Raw genomic sequence first — 13,725 nt, forward strand, 5'->3', positions numbered from 1 at the left:
TTGTATTCTGGTCATGTCCAGTGTCAGGTCATGTTGGGGGTTGTAGTGCTCTATGTATAGAGTATAATAGATTGTATTCTGGACATGTCCAGTGTCAGGGCATGTTGGGGGTAGTAGTACTCTATGTATAGAGTATAATAGATTGTATTCTGGTTATGTCCAGTATCAGGTCATGCTGGGGGTTGTAGTGCTCTATATATACAGTATAATAGATTGTATTCTGGTCCGGTGTCAGGTCATGTTGGGGGTTGTAGTGCTCTATGTATACAGTATAATAGATTGTATTCTGGTCATGTCCAGTGTCAGGTCATGTTGGGGGTTGTAGTGCTCTATGTATACAGTATAATAGATTGTATTCTGGTCATGTCCAGTGTCAGGTCATGTTGGGGGTTGTAGTGCTCTATGTATAGAGTATAATAGATTGTATTCTGGTCATGTCCAGTGTCAGGTCATGTTGGGGGTTGTAGTGCTCTATGTATAGAGTATAATAGATTGTATTCTGGTCCGGTGTCAGGTCATGTTGGGGGTTGTAGTGCTCTATGTATAGAGTATATTAGATTGTGTTCTGGTCCAGTGTCAGGTCATGTTGGGGGTTGTAGTGCTCTATGTATAGAGTATAATAGATTGTATTCTGGTCATATCCAGTGTCAGGTCATGTTGGGGGTTGTAGTGCTCTATGTATAGAGTATAATAGATTGTATTCTGGTCATATCCAGTGTCAGGGCATGTTGGGGGTTGTAGTGCTCTATGTAGACGGTATAATATACAGTGTTTGCATTATATAACAGGAACCTTTACCATCTCCATCTCCCCTTCTGCCTCGCAGCTCTTATCACTTTCTGCTTTTCAGGAGGGAAACATCCTGGACTTGGTCTCCTCCTGACTTTCTTTAATAACCTCTTTTACTAATCCTTCCTTCCCACTTTCAGACCATAACCTTCTCTCTTACTGTGAATAATTCCTCACTTTCTCTGGATCCTTCCACCCATCGTACATACTGGAGCCCCCGTGCCATTGACACTCCCCAACTCACAGAACTAATTACTTTATCTCTAATATAGAATGGCTTCTGTGTCCCCCTTCATCTTCATAGAGTGTAAGCTCTTGTGACCATTGTGCATCATTTCTTCTCCGTTCTTGGAGATTCATGAACAACCTTAAGGTAAAAGATAAGAACTAAAATGAGAATTTCAACTTCATAAATATAAAACTATTGTTACAAAATGGAATTCAGTGAAAATGCAACGATAAATATCAAAGCACAATGCTCTGATATTACAAAGTTTCTTATAGACAGCTCTCTGCTGTCCTTGCGGTGCTCTCCTCTTGAGCTCCCTGCTGTGCTCTGCTCCTGAGCTCTCACCTCTCCCTGCTGTGCTCTGCTCCTGAGCTCTCACCTCTCCATGCTGTGCTCTGCTCCTGAGCTCTCACCTCTCCATGCTGTGCTCTGCTCCTGAGCTCTCACCTCTCCATGCTGTGCTCTGCTCCTGAGCTCTCACCTCTCCATGCTGTGCTCTGCTCCTGAGCTCTCACCTCTCCCTGCTGTGCTCTGCTCCTGAGCTCTCACCTCTCCATGCTGTGCTCTGCTCCTGAGCTCTCACCTCTCCATGCTGTGCTCTGCTCCTGAGCTCTCTCCTCTCCATGCTGTGCTCTGCTCCTGAGCTGCCTGCTGTGCTCTGCTCCTGAGCTCACTCCTCTCCATGCTGTGCTCTGCTCCTGAGCTCTCACCTCTCCATGCTGTGCTCTGCTCTTGAGCTGCCTGCTGTGCTCTGCTCCTGAGCTCACTCCTCTCCATGCTGTGCTCTGCTCCTGAGCTCTCACCTCTCCATGCTGTGCTCTGCTCCTGAGCTCTCACCTCTCCATGCTGTGCTCTGCTCCTGAGCTCTCACCTCTCCATGCTGTGCTCTGCTCCTGAGCTCTCACCTCTCCATGCTGTGCTCTGCTCCTGAGCTCACTCCTCTTCATGCTGTGCTCTGCTCTTGAGCTCCCTGCTGTGCTCTGCTCCTGAGCTCTCACCTCTCCCTGCTGTGCTCTGCTCCTGAGCTCTCACCTCTCCCTGCTGTGCTCTGCTCCTGAGCTCTCTCCTCTCCATGCTGTGCTCTGCTCTTGAGCTGCCTGCTGTGCTCTGCTCCTGAGCTCTCTCCTCTCCATGCTGTGCTCTGCTCTTGAGCTGCCTGCTGTGCTCTGCTCCTGAGCTCACTCCTCTCCATGCTGTGCTCTGCTCTTGAGCTCCCTGCTGTGCTCTGCTCCTGAGCTCTCACCTCTCCCTGCTGTGCTCTGCTCCTGAGCTCTCTCCTCTCCATGCTGTGCTCTGCTCCTGAGCTCTCTCCTCTCCATGCTGTGCTCTGCTCTTGAGCTGCCTGCTGTGCTCTGCTCCTGAGCTCTCTCCTCTCCATGCTGTGCTCTGCTCTTGAGCTCCCTGCTGTGCTCTGCTCCTGAGCTCTCACCTCTCCCTGCTGTGCTCTGCTCCTGAGCTCTCTCCTCTCCATGATGTGCTCTGCTCCTGAGCTCTCTCCTCTCCATGCTGTGCTCTGCTCTTGAGTTCCCTGCTGTGCTCTGCTCTGGAGCTCTCTCCTCTCCCTGCTGTGCTCTGCTCCTGAGCTCTCTCCTCTCCATGATGTGCTCTGCTCCTGAGCTCTCTCCTCTCCATGCTGTGCTCTGCTCTTGAGCTCCCTGCTGTGCTCTGCTCCTGAGCTCTCACCTCTCCCTGCTGTGCTCTGCTCTGGAGCTCTCTCCTCTCCATGCTGTGCTCTGCTCCTGAGCTCTCACCTCTCCCTGCTGTGCTCTGCTCCTGAGCTCTCTCCTCTCCATGCTGTGCTCTGCTCTTGAGTTCCCTGCTGTGCTCTGCTCTGGAGCTCTCTCCTCTCCATGCTGTGCTCTGCTCCTGAGCTCTCACCTCTCCCTGCTGTGCTCTGCTCCTGAGCTCTCTCCTCTCCATGCTGTGCTCTGCTCTTGAGTTCCCTGCTGTGCTCTGCTCTGGAGCTCTCTCCTCTCCCTGCTGTGCACAGTTCCAATTACTGCATAAAGAAACAAGAAAGTCATCAGTCAAACTGATGGTAGGTTAAATTAATCATGTCCCCTCGTAGTCGTCTCTTTTTGAGACTAAATAAATCTAATTCCTTTAATCTTTCCTCATAACTAAGACTCTCCATACCCCTTATCGTTTTTGTGGCTCTTCGTTGTCCCCTCTCCAGCTCCAGGGCCTCCTTTTTATGGACCGGTGCCCAGAACTGGACCGCATATTCCAGGTGAGGCCGAACCAATGCCTTGTACAGTGTAATATTACATCCCTATCCCGAGAGTCCAGACCTCTGCTCTGCTTTAGTTGCTTGTCCTATTGACATCAACTCCTACATGATATAATAACTGCCATTTCTGGATTAGTTGGTATTTTCTCTCTAACCCCCAGACTTCCTAAGATATCATCATTTTCCCGACTGTCAGATGGGTGGAGCCATGATATCTGCTCCGGCCAAGGACCACCCACCTGGCATGAGAGCCTAATTAGCATATCCAGTATTAAAGTATGGTAGTCTTTATTGTCCTGGACTTCATAGGCAGCCTGGCTCCACCCATTTGACAGGAAAAAGTTAGAGAGAAAATTGCAACAATGCCCATTAAATAACAAAGATTTGGGTTTGGGGTTGAAGATGGGTAAAATCTTCTTTAAGACTGAACTACTGCACCCAGATCGGGTACTGAATCTGTGGCCATTATTGTTCCCATTGCCATTAGACCGCCCATTTGTCTGGTCCATGGGAATATCAGGGATGGCCGCTCCAACAATTCTACCTTTCCCGGGAATATAAAGGATGAAATGTGGTGATGCTGAGGATTTCCAGCCCTACAGCCTTAGATTATATTGTATCATTGCATCAGATTATATGTTAGTATTGTATCATTACTAGAGATGAGCGAGCACTAAAATGCTCGGGTACTCGTTATTCGAGACAAACTTTTCCCGATGCTCGAGTGCTCGTCTCGAATAACGAGCCCCATTGAAGTCAATGGGAGACTCGAGCATTTTTCAAGGGGACCAAGGCTCTGCACAGGGAAGCTTGGCCAAACACCTGGGAACCTCAGAAAAGGATGGAAACACCACGGAAATGGACAGGAAACAGCAGGGGCAGCATGCATGGATGCCTCTGAGGCTGCCTAATCGCACCATTATGCCAAAATTATGGGCAACAGCATGGCCATGACAGAGTGACCGAATGAGGCTAGATAGCATCTAAAACATCCAATAATTGACCCTGACACTATAGGGGACGGCATGCAGAGGCAGCGGCAGGCTAGAGAGTGGCATGGCGACATACCCTAAATGGACTCAGGCTTCAAACCAATGGGTGGCAGAGAGGAACCAAAGGAGGTGAGCAAGAAGCGCTGAAATAATATCGGTACATGATAAAAGTTTGCCAGTATATTTTGTGGATTACACAGCAGGGTGGCGACAAAGTTAACAAGTTTGATGTGGAATGCCCTGTAATAGCTCTTGGGCGGTGTGCCTTTTATCGCCTAGGCTCAGCAGTTTGAGCACCGCCTGCTGTCGCTTAGCGACGGCACTGCTGCTGTGCCTAGAGCTACCGACTGATGGCACCATGCCCACGGATGGTAATTCGGAGGAGGAGGAGGTGGAGGAGGGGTGGGAGGAGGAGGAGGTATAGTAGGCCTTTGAGACCTGGACCGAGGTAGGCCCCGCAATCCTCGGCGTCGGCAGTATATGACCAGCCCCAGGGTCAGACTCGGTCCCAGCCTCCACCAAGTTAAGTGTAGTAGCGTTCTTATAAGTTTGGAATATGGCGGGTGAGGGGAATGTAAACAGATGCGCAAGAAGCGCTGAAATAATATCCATAAATGGTAAAAGTTTGGCAGTATATTTTGTGGATTACACAGCAGGGTGGCGACAAAGTTAACAACTTTGATGTGGAATCCATGAAAACAACCCAAATTTCTGCCTGACACACCTCGTTTGATAAGGGGACGATGTATGGAGGCAGCTATATGGACGACTTTTGGAGGTAGCAATGGAGACAACGTGTGGAGGCTGCTATGGAGACAATTTAATTTGGATAGTGCCTGTATGTGGCAGTCCAAAAAAGTTTTCAAACCAGAGGAGCAGGTAGGTGGCCCTCCAGAAAAATGAAATAGATTGAGTGCCTGTATGTGGCAGTCCAAAAAAGTTTTTAAACCAGAGGAGCAGGTAGGTGGCCCTCCAGAAAAATTGAATAGATTGAGTGCCTGTATGTGGCAGTCCCAAAAATTGTTTAAAACAGAGGACCGGGTAGGTGGCCCTCCAGAAAAATTAAATGCATAAAGTACTATAGCTAGAGCCAGTGGGCCCTGTCAAAAAATAGTCAGTTTCCTCTGCTTTAGTGTACAAAGAGGAGGAGAAGGAGGAAAATGAGGAGGAGGAGGAGTGGATAAATTATTCAGGTTGAGCTTCCTTCACCTAGTGGAGATTGGAAATTATGAGAAATCCAGGCTTTATTCATCTTAATAAGCGTCAGCCTGTCAGCGCTGTCAGTCGACAGGCGTGTACGCTTATCGGTGATGATGCCACCAGCTGCACTGAAAACCCGCTCGGACAAGACGCTAGCGGCAGGGCAGGCAAGAACCTCCAAGGCGTACAGCGCCAGTTCGTGCCACATGTCCAGCTTTGAAACCCAGTAGTTGTAGGGAGCTGTGTGATCATTTAGGACGATGGTATGGTCAGCTACGTACTCCCTCACCATCTTTCTGTAAAGATCAGCCCTACTCTGCCGAGACTGGGGACAGGTGACAGTGTCTTGCTGGGGTGACATAAAGCTGGCAAAAGCCTTGTAAAGCGTACCCTTGCCAGTGCTGGACAAGCTGCCTGCTCGCCTACTCTCCCTCGCTACTTGTCCCTCAGAACTACGCACTCTGCCGCTAGCGCTGTCAGAAGGGAAATACTGTTTCAGCTTGTGCACCAGGGCCTGCTGGTATTCATGCATTCTCACACTCCTTTCCTCTCCAGGGATGAGAGTGGAAAGATTTTGCTTGTACCGTGGGTCCAGGAGAGTGAACACCCAGTAATCGGTGCTGGAATAAATTCTTTGAACGCGAGGGTCACGGGATAGGCAGCCTAGCATGAAATCTGCCATATGCGCCAGAGTACCAACGCGCAAGAATTCACTCCCCTCACTGGCCTGACTGTCCATTTCCTCCTCCTCCAACTCCTCTTCTTCTGCTCATACACGCTGAACAGTGAAGGACTGAACAATGGTCCCCTCTTCTGTCTCGCCAACATTCTCCTCCTCTTCCTCCTCATCCTCCTCCACCTCCTCCGATATGCGCTGAGAAACAGACCTGAGGGTGCTTTGGCTATCAACAAGGGAATCTTCTTCCCCCGTCTCTTGTGACGAGCGCAAAGCTTCCGACTTCATGCTGACCAGAGAGTTTTTCAACAGGCCAAGCAGCGGGATGGTGAGGCTGATGATGGCGGCATCGCCACTGACCATCTGTGTTGACTCCTCGAAGTTACTCAGCACCTGACAGATATCAGACATCCACGTCCACTCCTCATTGTAGACTTGAGGAAGCTGACTGACCTGACTACCAGTTCTGGTGGAAGTTGACATCTGGCAGTCTACAATCGCTCTGCGCTGCTGGTAAACTCTGGATAACATGGTTAATGTTGAATTCCACCTCGTGGGCACGTCGCACAACAGTCGGTGAGCGGGCAGTTGGAGGCGGCGCTGCGCTGCCCTGAGAGTGGCAGCATCTGTGCTGGACTTCCTGAAATGCGCACAGATGCGGCGCACCTTCGTGAGCAAATCAGACAGATTGGGGTATGTCTTGAGGAAACGCTGAACTATCAGATTTAACACATGGGCCAGGCATGGCACATGTGTCAGTCTGCCGAGTTGCAGAGCCGCCACCAGGTTACGGCTGTTGTCACACACAACCATGCCTGGCTTCAGGTTCAGCGGTGCCAGCCACAGATCAGTCTGCGCCGTGATGCCCTGTAATAGCTCTTGGGCGGTGTGCCTTTTGTCGCCTAGGCTCAGCAGTTTGAGCACCGCCTGCTGTCGCTTAGCGATGGCACTGCTGCTGTGCCTAGAGCTAGCGACTGATGGCGCCATGCCCACGGATGGTAGTTCGGAGGAGGAGGTGGAGGAGGGGTGGGAGGAGGAGGAGGCATAGTAGGCCTGAAACACCTGGACCGAGGTAGGCCCCGCAATCCTCGGCGTCGGCAGTATATGACCAGCCGCAGGGTCAGACTCGGTCCCAGCCTCCACCAAGTTAACCCAATGTGCCGTCAGCGATATATAGTGGCCCTGCCCGGCAGCACTCGTCCACGTGTCCGTGGTCAGGTGGACCTTGTCAGAAACGGCGTTGGTCAGGGCACGGATGATGTTGTCTGACACGTGCTGGTGCAGGGCTGGGACGGCACATCGGGAAAGTAGTGGCGGCTGGGGACCGAATACCGAGGGGCGGCCGCCGCCATGAGGTTGCGAAAGGCCTCGGTCTCTACTAGCCTATAGGGCAGCATCTCCAGGCTAAGCAATCTGGAGATGTGGACATTAAGGGCTTGGGCGTGCGGGTGGGTTGCACTATATTTCCTTTTCCGCTCCAACGTCTGGGGTATGGAGAGCTGAACGCTGGTGGATGCTGTGGAGGATCGTGGAGGCGACGATGGGGTTTTTGTGGCAGGGTCCTGGGCAGGGGGCTGACTATCAGCTGACACAGGGGAAGGAGCAGTGGTGTGCACGGCCGGAGGTGAACGGGCTTGTTGCCACTGAGTGGGGTGTTTAGCATTCATATGCCTGCGCATACTGGTGGTAGTTAAGCTAGTAGTGGTGGAACCCCTGCTGAGCCTGGTTTGGCAAAGGTTGCACACCACAGTCCGTCGGTCATCCGGTGTTTCCTTAAAGATCCTCCAGACTTCTGAAAATCTAGCCCTCGCCGCAGGAGCCCTTGCCACGGGAGCTTCACTAGTTGACACATTTGGCGCTGGTGCACCAGCTCTGGCCTTGCCTCTCCGTCTGGCCCCACCACTGCCTCTTCCAACCTGTTCTGGTCGAGGACTCTCCTCCGTCTCAGAAGCACTGTGTTCACCCGGCCTCTCAACCCAGCTTGGGTCTGTCACCTCATCATCCTCCGATCCCTCAGTCTGCTCCCCCCTCGGACTTCCTGCCCTGACAACAACTTCACCACTGTCTGACAACCGTGTCTCCTCATCGTCGGACACCTTTTTACACACTTCTTCCACTACGTCAACAATGTCATCATCAGCCACAGACTGCGACTGGTGGAAAACCTGGGCATCGGAAAATTGCTCAGCAGCTGTGGAAAGGGTCCAGAAAACAGTTCCTCAGAGTATGCCGGTTCAAATGCCAAATTTTCCTGGGAGGGGGCAGACTGGGGGGGAGGAGGCTGAGGTGCAGGAGCTGGAGGAGTGGCGATTTCGGTGACATGGGTGGACTGCGTGGAAGACTGATTGGTGGACAAATTGCTCGAAGCATTGTCGGCAATCCACGACATCACCTGTTCGCACTGTTCTGGCCTCAACAGTGCTCTACCACGAGTCCCAGTAACTTCAGACATGAACCTAGGGAGTGTAGCTCTGCGGCGTTCCCCTGCTCCCTCATAAGCAGGTGGTGTCTCACCCCGCCCAGGACCACGGCCTCTGACCCCTGCAGTAGTTGGACGCCCACGTCCACGCCCTCTACCCCTAGCCCTCGGGTTAAACATTTTGAAAATTAAAGTTATAACTTTAATTTTTTTTTTACTTTTTTTTTGTGTTTTTTTTTTTTTTGTGTTTTTTAGTTTTTAAAACCAAACGATGCTATCCTATTGCTATGGCTATTTTCTAGCCAACTATGAAAGCACACTACTATGCCAGATGAGATGACGCAGAGTTATGAAAAAATAAACGTAAAATAAAAAGTAAATGGCAGACTGTGCCTAATTGAAATCAAACCCCTAATAAATTTTCCCACTTCGGTCTTTGCTATGGATATGTGTGCCACTAAGAGCTAAACACAACGGTAGCAAGTCCCCCTGCTAATTCCTCACAATATGGTACTAGCTGCAAATAAAAAAAAAAAAAAGTAGAACGTTATTGTAGCCCTAAGAAGGGCTGTTGGGTTCTTGGAGAATCACTCCTGCCTAACAGTAAGCTAATAGAACACCCTAACGCTTTCCCTGACCAGCAGCAGCTCTCTCCCTAGCGGCATCCAGAGACAGAATGATCCGAGCAGCGCGGCCAGCGGCTAGTCTATCCCAGGGTCACCTGATCTGGCCAGCCAACCACTGCTATCGACGTGTAAGGGTACCACGTCATGCTGGGTGGAGTGCAGAGTCTCCTGGCTTGTGATTGGCTCTGTTTCTGGCCGCCAAAAAGCAAAACGGCGGGAGCTGCCATTTTCTCGAGCGGGCGAAGTATTCGTCCGAGCAACGAGCAGTTTCGAGCATCAAGCTCGGACGAGTATGTTTGCTCATCTCTAATCATTACATCAGATTATATGTTAGTATTGTATCATTACATCAGATTATATGTTAGTATTGTAACATTACATCAGATTATATGTTAGTATTGTATCATTACATCAGATTATATGTTAGTATTGTAACATCACATTAGATTATATATTAGTATTGTATCTAGAGATGAGCGAACACTAAAATGCTCGGGTACTCGTTATTCGAGACGAACTTTTCCCGATGCTCGAGTGCTCGTCTCGAATAACGAACCCCATTGAAGTCAATGGGAGACTCGAGCATTTTTCAAGGGGACCAAGGCTCTGCACAGGGAAGCTTGGCCAAACACCTGGGAACCTCAGAAAAGGATGGAAACACCACGGAAATGGACAGGAAACAGCAGGGGCAGCATGCATGGATGCCTCTGAGGCTGCTTAAACGCACCATTATGCCAAAATTATGGGCAACAGCATGGCCATGACAGAGTGACAGAATGAAGCTAGATAGCATCTAAAACATGCAATAATTGACCCTGACACTATAGGGGACGGCATGCAGAGGCAGCGGCAGCAGGCTAGAGAGTGTCATGGCGACATACCCTAAATGGACTCAGGCTTCAAACCAATGGGTGGCAGAGAGGAACCAAAGGAGGTGAGCAAGAAGTGCTCAAATAATATCGGTACATGATAAAAGTTTGCCAGTATATTTTGTGGATTACACAGCAGGGTGGCGACAAAGTTAACATGGAAGCCATGAAAACAACCCAAAATTCTGCCTGACACAGCTCGTTTGATAAGGGGACCATGTATGGAGGCAGTGAACTAGTAGTAGATTAAAGGTGCTGCAGTTAAAACTATGTTAGTTGGATCTTGGCATGGAGCTGGCGCTCCGCTGCCAGGCGAGCTTTCGCCAATCCAAGCCCCTGTCTCTAGGCTACTCCCCAAACAGCACTTCTAAGAACCTTTTGTATAAGATCAAGTGTAGTAGCGTTCTTATAAGTTTAGGATATGCCGGGTGAGGGGAATGTAAACAGATGCGCAAGAAGCGCTGAAATAATATCCCTAAATGGTAAAAGTTTGCAAGTATATTTTGTGGATTACACAGCAGGGTGGCGACAAAGTTAACAACTTTGATGTGGAATCCATGAAAACAACCCAAATTTCTGCCTGACACACCTCGTTTGATAAAGGGACGATGTATGGAGGCAGCTATATGGACGACTTTTGGAGGTAGGAATGGAGACAACGTGTGGAGGCTGCTATGGAGACAATTTAATTTGGATAGTGCCTGTATGTGGCAGTCCCAAACATTTTTCAAACCAGAGGAGCAGGTAGGTGGCCCTCCAGTAAAATGGGATAGATTGAGTGCCTGTATGTGGCAGTCCCAAAAATTGTTCAAACCAGAGGAGCAGGTAGGTGGCCCTCCAGTAAAATGGAATAGATTGAGTGCCTGTATGTGGCAGTCCCAAAAATTGTTCAAACCAGAGGAGCAGGTAGGTGGCCCTGCAGTAAAATGGAATAGATTGAGTGCCTGTATGTGGCAGTCCCAAAAATGTTTCAAACCAGAGGAGCAGGTAGGTGGCCCTCCAGTAAAATGGGATAGATTGAGTGCCTGTATGTGGCAGTCCCAAAAATGTTTCAAACCAGAGGAGCAGGTAGGTGGCCCTCCAGTAAAATGGGATAGATTGAGTGCCTGTATGTGGCAGTCCCAAAAATGTTTCAAACCAGAGGAGCAGGTAGGTGGCCCTCCAGTAAAATGGAATAGATTGAGTGCCTGTATGTGGCAGTCCCAAAAATTGTTCAAACCAGAGGAGCAGGTAGGTGGCCCTCCAGTAAAATGGGATAGATTGAGTGCCTGTATGTGGCAGTCCCAAAAATGTTTCAAACCAGAGGAGCAGGTAGGTGGCCCTCCAGTAAAATGGAATAGATTGAGTGCCTGTATGTGGCAGTCCCAAAAATTGTTCAAACCAGAGGAGCAGGTAGGTGGCCCTCCAGTAAAATGGAATAGATTGAGTGCCTGTATGTGGCAGTCCCAAAAATTGTTCAAACCAGAGGACCGGGTAGGTGGCCCTCCAGAAAAATGGAATAGATTGAGTGCCTGTATGTGGCACTCACAAAAATTGTTTCAAACAGAGGACCGGGTAGGTGGCCCTCCAGAAAAATTAAATGCATGAAGTATAGCAAGAGCCAGTGGGCCCTGTCAAAAAATAGCCATTTTCCTCTGCTTTACTGTACAAAGAGGAGGAGAAGGAGGAAAATGAGGAGGAGGAGGAGGAGTGGATCAATTATTCAGGTTGAGCTTCCTTCACCTGGTGGAGATTGGAAATTCTGAGAAATCCAGCCTTTATTCATTTTAATAAGCGTCAGCCTGTCAGCGCTGTCAGTCGACAGGCGTGTACGCTTATCGGTGATGATGCCACCAGCTGCACTGAAAACCCGCTCGGACAAGACGCTAGCGGCAGGGCAGGCAAGAACCTCCAAGGCGTACAGCGCCAGTTCGTGCCACATGTCCAGCTTTGAAACCCAGTAGTTGTAGGGAGCTGTGTGATCATTTAGGACGATGGTATGGTCAGCTACGTACTCCCTCACCATCTTTCTGTAAAGATCAGCCCTACTCTGCCGAGACTGGGGACAGGTGACAGTGTCTTGCTGGGGTGACATAAAGCTGGCAAAAGCCTTGTAAAGCGTACCCCTGCCAGTGCTGGACAAGCTGCCTGGTCGCCTACTCTCCCTCGCTACTTGTCCCGCAGAAGTACGCCCTCTGCCGCTAGCGCTGTCAGAAGGGAAATACTGTTTCAGCTTGTGCACCAGGGCCTGCTGGTATTCATGCATTCTCACACTCCTTTCCTCTGCAGGGATGAGAGTGGCAAGATTTTGCTTGTACCGTGGGTCCAGGAGAGTGAACACCCAGTAATCGGTGCTGGAATAAATTCTTTGAACGCGAGGGTCACGGGATAGGCAGCCTAGCATGAAATCTGCCATATGCGCCAGAGTACCAACGCGTAAGAATTCACTCCCCTCACTGGCCTGACTGTCCATTTCCTCCTCCTCCAACTCCTCCAACTCCTCTTCTTCTGCCCATACACGCTGAACAGTGAAGGACTCAACAATGGTCCCCTCTTGTGTCTCGCCAACATTCTCCTCCTCTTCCTCCTCATCCTCCTCCACCTCCACCTCCTCCGATATGCGCTGAGAAACAGACCTCAGGGTGCTTTGGCTATCAACAAGGGAATATTCTTCCCCCGTCTCTTGTGACGAGCGCAAAGCTTCCGACTTCATGCTGACCAGAGAGTTTTTCAACAGGCCAAGCAGCGGGATGGTGAGGCTGATGATGGCGGCATCGCCACTGACCATCTGTGTTGACTCCTCAAAGTTACTCAGCACCTGACAGATATCAGACATCCACGTCCACTCCTCATTGTAGACTTGAGGAAGCTGACTGACCTGACTACCAGTTCTGGTGGAAGTTGACATCTGGCAGTCTACAATCGCTCGGCGCTGCTGGTAAACTCTGGATAACATGGTCAGTGTTGAATTCCACCTCGTGGGCACGTCGCACAACAGTCGGTGAGCGGGCAGTTGGAGGCGGCGCTGCGCTGCCCTGAGAGTGGCAGCATCTGGGCTGGACTTCCTGAAATGCGCACAGATGCGGCGCACCTTCGTGAGCAAATCAGACAGATTGGGGTATGTCTTGAGGAAACGCTGCACTATCAGATTTAACACATGGGCCAGGCATGGCACATGTGTCAGTCTGCCGAGTTGCAGAGCCGCCACCAGGTTACGGCCGTTGTCACACACAACCATTCCCGGCTTGAGGTTCAGCGGTGCCAGCCACAGATCAGTCTGCGCCGTGATGCCCTGTAATAGCTCTTGGGCGGTGTGCCTTTTGTCGCCTAGGCTCAGCAGTTTGAGCACCGCCTGCTGTCGCTTAGCGACGGCACTGCTGCTGTGCCTAGAGCTACCGACTGATGGCGCCGTGCCCACGGATGGTAGTTCGGAGGAGGAGGTGGAGGAGGGGTGGGAGGAGGAGGAGGCATAGTAGGCCTGAAACACCTGGACCGAGGTAGGCCCCGCAATCCTCGGCGTCGGCAGTATATGAGCAGCCCCAGGGTCAGTCTCGGTCCCAGCCTCCACCAAGTTAACCCAATGTGCCGTCAGCGATATATAGTGGCCCTGCCCGGCAGCACTCGTCCACGTGTCCGTGGTCAGGTGGACCTTGTCAGAAACGGCGTTGGTCAGGGCACGGATGATGTTGTCTGACACGTGCTGGTGCAGGGCTGGG

General features: G+C 50.6%; 1 protein-coding gene across 2 annotated transcripts in view; it reads right to left on the reverse strand.

Annotated features, from left to right (window-relative positions):
* Nucleotides 1-372: 372 nt before the first annotated feature.
* The window catches only part of LOC140116805 (OX-2 membrane glycoprotein-like), a 63,177-nt gene continuing 49,824 nt past the window's right edge, over nt 373-13,725 (reverse strand). For both annotated transcript variants that reach the window (XM_072133241.1, XM_072133240.1), the window contains exon 8: nt 373-1,156. In XM_072133241.1, coding sequence (XP_071989342.1) covers nt 1,121-1,156 — 36 coding nt within the window. In that variant the 3' untranslated portion in view covers nt 373-1,120. The remainder of the gene's footprint in view (nt 1,157-13,725) is intronic.

This window comes from Engystomops pustulosus, chromosome 2 (genome assembly GCF_040894005.1).
Source record: "Engystomops pustulosus chromosome 2, aEngPut4.maternal, whole genome shotgun sequence".
NCBI classification, from domain to species: Eukaryota; Metazoa; Chordata; class Amphibia; order Anura; family Leptodactylidae; genus Engystomops; species Engystomops pustulosus.